General features: G+C 34.4%; 1 protein-coding gene across 3 annotated transcripts in view; it reads right to left on the bottom strand.

Annotated features, from left to right (window-relative positions):
• LOC108756931 (serine/threonine-protein kinase Warts) overlaps positions 1-8,352 on the bottom strand; it is a 24,539-nt gene that overhangs the window by 5,749 nt on the left and 10,438 nt on the right. For all 3 annotated transcript variants that reach the window (XM_018501132.1, XM_018501131.1, XM_018501133.1), the window contains exons 2-4: positions 7,924-8,265; positions 5,397-7,677; positions 2,724-3,001 (exon numbers count right to left, since the gene is read on the bottom strand). In XM_018501132.1, coding sequence (XP_018356634.1) covers positions 2,724-3,001; positions 5,397-7,677; positions 7,924-8,202 — 2,838 coding nt within the window. In that variant the 5' untranslated portion in view covers positions 8,203-8,265. The remainder of the gene's footprint in view (positions 1-2,723; positions 3,002-5,396; positions 7,678-7,923; positions 8,266-8,352) is intronic.

The raw sequence follows: 8,352 nt of genomic DNA, 5'->3' as shown, positions 1-8,352 counted from the left end.
TATATATATATATATATATACACAGCATATATTCATAATATATTGTATAGTATTTATAATTAATGTTGATAACAAAAATTTATTTGGATTATTTTTTCGTATAAGATATGTTATGAACTTCTGAAGATCCTAGAGCAAAAACTAAAGCATTTAGAGGTTTGTGACCGTGAGGACTTTTAATTAGCTTGACATGAGTTACAAAGTATTAAAAGGACTCCGCACAAACTTTATGGAAATTGGATTTCGATGAAATTGGCTGAAAATTTGATATGTTGTAGATCTTGTCGTCCTAATGAAAAGTCTTTACAAGCACGACTCCCTATAATGAACTGTTTGAACTCTATAATATCTTACTTTTCGAAACTGGCTAATATTACAATATCTCATTTTCAACAAGTATGGTGCATTCTTACATCATTATTTGCACTTTCTGTGTATATTTTTAAATAAAGAGCTATAAGAATAACATTGACTTGATTGTCTCTCACAAATCGTAGTGCTTGATTATGTGAGTCCCCTCGCCTAGAAAGTAGTAACTGAAAGTACTTATTTGATAACAAAAAAATTCAACTTAAAATCAAATCAGTTTAAAACGTATATAAATAATCACATATGATCAAAAAGTTTTTAATGAAACAAAAATATTTTGGTACGCTTAAAAATATAGTGTAATTAAAAACGTTGCCTCTTGTTCTTAGTGAAAAGCAAAACATAATTGAATGGAAATCTCAGTTATCAATCCTATTTAACTGACATGAATAAATCGCAGAAGTTCGGACACGATCCTTCGGGGACGCTCGCAAAGACTCGCTGCGTACAAGTCAAGTGCTCGCTGAAATGAGATAGTAACATTTCAACTGGCATATGCATAACTTTCTTCGTGCACAACACGTGATTGTGCCTAAACTTTCACACCATAGACATGAAGCAACATACACAGTTGCATTAACTTCCCAGCAAACGAGAATAAATTGAAATGGATTAAAATGGATTCAAATTTTCAGAAATACGGATTCATGAATCTTAAAATAAATCCTTTTCAATCCTGAATGCATTTTTATTCATTTATAGGAATTGAATAGAGCATATCTCTATGTCTTTCAATCTAAAAATAATATTAGCATTTTCTGTGCATCGTGAATACTACTCAATTCAGAATTGTAAAGTAGAAAGTACAGTTATTTTCATTCAGTTAGATTTAAAATAATATCAGCCATTTCTGTGCAACGTGAATACTGTTCAATTCAATATTCTGAATATGAAATGCAGTTTTTCAATCTAATTAAATAAAAAAAGTTTTTATTTAAAAATGAACCATAAATGCTACTTAAATTATTCAAAATTATAAGTCAAAAATTTTTTGTTTTAATCCAACTAAGTTCAAAAAAGTTGTAACGTAAAAATAATTGAGTTAAGTTCTTTTGTTTCTCTTTAATTAAAAGTAAAATGAATGATCGATGTGAACATTCGCAAACCAAGTTGAACACAGAATATTACGCTGATCTCGGTGTGCGACATCGGCTAAACAAGATTAGATTATCCAACACTTATCCAATGTTGTCTCATAGTAATGTAAATTGTTTATATTTTATTATATCTGTTAAATGATGATATTTTTATTATATCTATATAATTTCGTGCGCAGATTTAGGTGGTTGTAATTGAAGTAGAGAGAACGAATAACACATTTATGGTATCAATTGAAGAAATGTAGCAGGTAACGTAGAAGATTCATAATCCACAGATTCTAGGTTCGAATCCCATTAAGATGCGTTTTTTAATACCAATTTGAAGTAGTTAATTTCAGGTATAATTATTATAAATGTCTGAGGAATAAAATTTGTAACCTTTAAACATGAATGTTTTTTTTTTTCGAATATTAAACTAGAGAGAGAGTGTCAGCTTAGATCCAATTCATTTTAATCCATTCAATTCATTTTCATAGATTTAAAGTACGCATTAAAAAAATTTTAATCCATTTTAATCCATTCTCGTTTACTGGGTTAAATCTACAATCAGATTATCAACCTCAAGTCAATATCTTTATAGTTTTTTATGTAAAAATATTCATATAAAGTGCAAAATAATGACGTAGGAACGCACTGTACTTATTGAAAATAAGATATTGTATTATTAACCAATTTCGAAAAATGATCTCGTTGAGGTCAAACTGACTTTTCATCGGAACGACAAGATCTGCAACATATCAAATTTTCAGTCAATTCCACCGAAATTCAATTTCCATAAGGTTTGTAGGGTATCCTTTGAAATAATTTGATCGAAACTCTTTTCCCATAAGATTTGTTGATAAGGTTCTTTGTTGTTTCAGATCATTCAGAAACTGAAATTTCATGCACATCGCGATTTTATAGTGTCTCATTTGAAGTTAATAACTACAAAATGAAACTATACAAATGAAAATATACATAAACCAAGCTTTACTGAAGATAATTTAACATATATGTTATACAATAAATCTAAAAGTCTATGAAGAACACTGTATAGACTTTACAAAAGAGATTCCTAGAAATTCTATTATTTCTTAATTTCATTCCTAAAAATGTATTTTTATTAGATTTCCAAAGATAAAAAGAATTCCTTAATATGTTTTAAATATTTAATAATTTAAATATTAAATTTTTTTAAAGATATTTAAAATGAATAATCATCTGATACTTTATTATTATTAGTATAGATATTATATAATAAAAAATTATACATACCTTATATTGAGTTTCAGCAGGAGTATTGGCAAGAAATGGTGGAGAACCAACTAACATTTCATACAAGATTACTCCTACACTCCACCAATCACATAACTGTGTATATCCTGTACGTTGTAGGACCTCCGGCGCGATATAATTCGGTGTTCCAACCAGAGAATGTGCTAAGCATCTCTGATGTTCTCTGTGTCTTCTACGTTCTAATGGCTTTAACTGTATGCATTGACATTCGTTGTTCCAATCATCAGCTGGATCCATTGAGTCTTGTTTACCATGGCCTTGAATCACAAGAAGACATATTAATTTATTTTATACATCTTAAAATACATTTTTAAAGCGTTAACTAAAATCTTATCACAACATTCCCTGAGTTCTCAGATTTTTCAAATATTTTAAAATTAGATGAGAATTTTTTTAATGCAAGTTTGTGAAATAAATTGGAATACGCAACATAAACAAACTATACACTGAAAATTAATTAAAAATAGGAATTCCATAATTTATTTCGTGATATCTATTTTTGTTTTCAATTGAGAACCGCGAAATCTATAGAACAGTAAAGGGAAGAACTCACTACAAATATATAATATCAGTAAACTATTCTTTTCTGTTATATTGTCTTCTAATGTCTAATTTTTTTTTTAATTTATGAAACACAGGAATATAATAAAATAATGTCATATTTATCGCTGACCGATTGTCAGCATTTTGCATTATTTTATTTAAAAAAAGAGATAAAAAAGCAATAGATTTGTTCGCATTGCTTGCACTTTTTGCATTTACAAAGGCTGCGTCCATTTAACGCTCATAATGCTCGTGAGTATCATTTGTCCTTGTTTAACATTTGATAAACGACAAGGATGAAATGATTCTACGAGTCTTATGAGCATTAAGTTGAACGCAGCCAAAGAGAAAACAAAGTACATTCTTCTCACGGATTTCGATCTCCTTCAGTATGATAAATCTACACCGAAAATAAATTCTGCCATGCCCGAACATTTTATTAAATGAGCCTTGTAATAATATTTTTAATATGTGAAAAGTCTCCACACTAATTATATAGAAAATTGAATCTCGATGAAAAGAATTTTTATATATAATGTAGCTTATGTGACGAATAAAAGATATAAATACAAAGCTCATTTATAATAATATATATAGTTTTTAAGCTATATATCAAAGGTGTATCAAAGGCATAAAACTTATACTTATGCATAAAACACTTTTGATATTACAGCTCAAAAATTATCTATTATTAATTATTTTATTAATTATATTATTATACCTATATACTTTTATAGATTATATATGACTCATATCATCGAATTCCAATTTTCTTGTATGATTAGTACAGGTTCCTTTTAGTATTAAAAAATACAGTATATAAAAAAAATTATTAAAAAATACTATTAAGAGGTTCATTTAACAAAACGCTCGGATACGACAATATTTATTTTCGGTGAAGATTTATCATACTGAAGATCAAAATTCGTGAAGAATCCATTGTCTCCGCATTTTCGCGGAGACAATAGATTTCTTCATGAATTTTCGTTTTCTCTCTCTTTAATATTCGAACATATATTTATCTCGTTTTAAATGCAACATTTTTTCCCAATTTTAAGCAACATGAATAGACCTAATATTTTCAGAAAAAAATAGAATTTAAATTTAAAAGCAAATTTAAAAGTAAAATTTTAAAAACTTCTCTGACAAGTTTCTCATTGAGTTATCTCTAATTTGGTTCATGTAGTGTTTTTTATTTAGTATAATATTTGCAATATAGAATAACGTCAAAAGGAATTTGCGAAATAAATTTCAAATTATGATGTACCATTTTTTGTTCAGTGAAAATTGGAAAATCTGTAAATTAATTATGTAAGTATTTACCTATTGATAATTTAATATAGATTTTTTAAATAAAAAAAATCTTATACAATAATCAAATTTTTTGACCATTCAATCAATATACTAGTATTATTCACAGAAGTGAAAATCATTTTTCCCTTCAGAAAAGATAAGAAGGCCATTAGATCGTAAAAAATAAAAAAAATTCTAGTAAAGTTCTTTTTTTCACAGCTCTAGCAAGAGCTAGACCCTCTCTTCAATTATATTGTTTTTCTCTCGTCATCATCATATTCTCTCGAAATGCGTTTATGGAAGACAGAAAATTGAAATTTAATTTGAAAAGAAATTTAAATAAAATAAAATTCGATTGTGTTTTACTTATCCATTATTTGGGATATACTATGGAATACTTTATATTCAATAAAAAATGAAATTTTTCTCTAAAATCACAATAAAAAAATCGAAAAAAAGATCAAAATTGATGGTGTTCACTCGATTTACGATTTATATGAGGATTTACAGATTTTTCAACTTTCATTAAAAAAAAAAAAAAAATTAACTTGAAATTCATTCTACACAAAATTCCTTTTTTATGTAATTCTATATTGCAAGTACTAAATAAAAAAACATTACACATCGAAGACACCCCAATAAGAAACGTTACTTGTGAGTACCAATAAAATTACATAAAAATCAAATTTTTAAGGATAAAAAAAAGAAATTTTCTGAAAATTACAAATTTTGCCAGATAATAAATATCCCCTAGCTGTGAGTCTATTTTAAATCAACACTTAAATTCGAATATAGAAATGACTGAAAATTTCTTACCGTTTTGTTGGTAATATTTAGAATTGTGAGTCCAACGAAATCCTGTACAGAGGCCAAAGTCAGTCAATTTGATATGTCCATCGCGATCGATTAAAATGTTATCCGGTTTAATGTCCCTATGAATGAATCCCATCTTGTGAACACTTTCAACTGCGCACGTGAGCTCGGCGATATAGAATCTCGCCAATGACTCCTTGAAAATGCCAAGTTTAATAAGTAGTGACATCAAGTCCCCGCCAGGTATATAATCCATTACAAAATATAGATTATCTTTATCCTGAAATGAGTAATAGAGCTTGACGACCCACTCATTATCAGCTTCCGCCAATATATCACGCTCGGCCTTCACATGAGCAACTTGATTGCGATTTAATACGTCGGCTTTCCTCAAAGTCTTCATCGCATAAAACTGGTTGGTATCGAGTTTTCTCACGAGTGTAACTTCGCCGAATGCACCAACGCCGATCGGCTTGATCTTCGTGAACATCGATTTATCCATTTTCGCCCGTTTTAATCTAATGTAGTTGGATTCCTTTTGTGACAACATCTTCCTCATCATGCATTGCGCTTCTGCACTCAGACCGATCTTCGCCATCTCTGTCTCCAATTGCATACGCCGATACAGTCGCTGCTTGTGCGACTTGAGTATATTCTCCACGTGCTGCTCCATGAAGAATTTAAAAGCCTGGGGAGAGTAATTTCTCACCTTACAATCCCTGCGCTCCTCTTCCTTCTCTATACTCATGGTCTTGCGCTCGGGTATAGGAGATTGATGCTTAATTTTATAGGACGAGGGTGTACCACCACTGCCGTCACCTTTGGTGCTATTACCACTCTTGGTACTAACAACAGTGCCCTCGAGCAAGGACGAATGATTGTTGTTGTTGTTCCTTGTGGATACGGAAGTCGAGGCAACTGGTGGCAATGGTGGCGCATCCATGTGTTGACAGTTATCAGCCGGCGAATATTTTCTCTGAAGTGGCGGATGATGGGCAACGGGAGACGTTCGCGATGCGCTGCCACTCTCTATCGTGGAGGAAATAATTGCAGTATCTTCAGTAGGAGTGCTGTAAGGTGGTGGCGGCAACGGATGATGCATACCACGCTGCGCCGCTAATGCTTGCATCGTCGTGGCGTAACTCGGTGGTTCTGTTGTCGGTATACCGACGGGTGACGAGTTATTCACAGGCGGATAAGCGGGCGGTGGTTGTTGTTGCTTCTGCTGAATGGATGATGCATAAGAAGGAGGCGGAGGCGGCGTGTTACTAGTAGTGGAGATTGACTGAGGTGCAGTGGGAGCGATAGCAGTCTGCAACACTGGTTTTTGCACTTGTGTACTTTTCACCGATTGCATAATAATTGGTGGCTGCGTCTTCGCCTGTCGCGCACCCCATGCTTGTAACGGTGTCGGCCGTGCCATCGACGTCTGCGTAGTACTAGGTGATATCGTAGATACGGTGATGGGACTGGGTGTACCAGTAGATGTCGGACCTGAATAGATGCCCGATGATGGACTTTTACGATAATCCTGCTGTGATTGTGTAGGGCTCTGCCGATTTTGCATGGAAACGCTGTAAGAAGGCGGCTGTACAGATTGACCGGACGATGAGGACGGAACTATAGGATATGGTGGCGGAGGTTCGACTTGGGTATTTGCATTGTTATTGCTCGTCTGATAAATACTGAGAGCTTGCATTTGCTGTGTCAGTTGCTGCTGCACCTGCGGACCATTTTGTACAATCATCGGCTGACGACTGCTCGAATTGTTAGCGTTCGCCACCGGACTAGTGCCGCGTTGCGGTGGATTTACTGACGTTGATGTGGCGCCGGCCGTGCCGGGTGCCGTTGTTGTCGATCTCGTCGGCACGACCGGCGCAGGTGACATCCGCTTGAGCATCTGCTGCATATTGGAAGGCACATTGGACTGATTGTATGGTGCGTGAGGTGGCGGTGGTGGCGGTGGCGTGGAACTACATCTAGGTGGCGGCGGCGGTGGCGGTTCGCGATCCACGAAATTACTAGGCGAGTACTGGCGACTCAACTGTGGATGCGTGCTGAGTTCCGTGAGACGTGGACTATCGGATCGCGAGCTACCTGCTCCACTGTCCAATGCAGGACTGCCACGTTGCAGGTTCAATTCCCTCTCGAGACTCGGCTTCCTGATAAGTTTGGTATTGAGTTTGCCGAGTCCATTTAGAGATTCTCCTTGAGCCTGCTTCAAATACTCTATTGCCGCATCTAATCGCCATCCCGCAAATTTCAAGGCACGCAATCCTATTTCCTATAAAAGCAATTGCGATGGTAAGTCATTGATATCTAAGTCTTTATCTTTTTGTTGTTAATATATCCATATATATCCGTTAATACATTCGTTTTATTTTCAATTCATAGCATTTTTCTGAAACGAGATGAATGTTATTTCAGAGTTAAAGGAAGAGCAAAAACTCTGAACTAAACGCGAGTGAAATAAAAGATATATACGATAATCGATTGATCTCTGTAAGAACAAAGCTGTTACTCGTTTTACCTCCGAATATCCCATAGCTAGTAGTTGTCCTAACGCTTGTCGTTGATCTGCTTTATCAGCGGTAGAACCGGAGGCGCCAGAGAGCCCGCTGAGACCTGAGGCAGAGCTAATGCCACTGGTCGTGGATACGGTAGAGATAGTGCTAGCGGCGCTGGAACCCACCTCACCAGCCCCGCCAATATTCGCAAATGGTAGTAATGAGTTGCGAATCTCAGCTAAAGCCTTTTGGTGGTATCCAGAGCCGCGAGTGCTCGATTTGCTGGCAGCGGGCGGATTCATAGTGGCCCATGCTAGGCCCTCTGGGACCTAGTTTTAATCTGGCTGTGACACATGCGAATATATCTGCAATACATAAAACAGTGATATTTTTACACCAAATTTTATTGCACTTCTTCACATTGATGCGTTCTAAAGGCTATTATACAAAAA

The sequence above is a fragment of the Trachymyrmex septentrionalis genome, unplaced genomic scaffold (assembly GCF_001594115.1).
Source record: "Trachymyrmex septentrionalis isolate Tsep2-gDNA-1 unplaced genomic scaffold, Tsep1.0 scaffold13, whole genome shotgun sequence".
In the NCBI taxonomy this organism is placed as follows: Eukaryota; Metazoa; Arthropoda; class Insecta; order Hymenoptera; family Formicidae; genus Trachymyrmex; species Trachymyrmex septentrionalis.
This window is presented reverse-complemented; position numbering and strand designations above follow the sequence as displayed.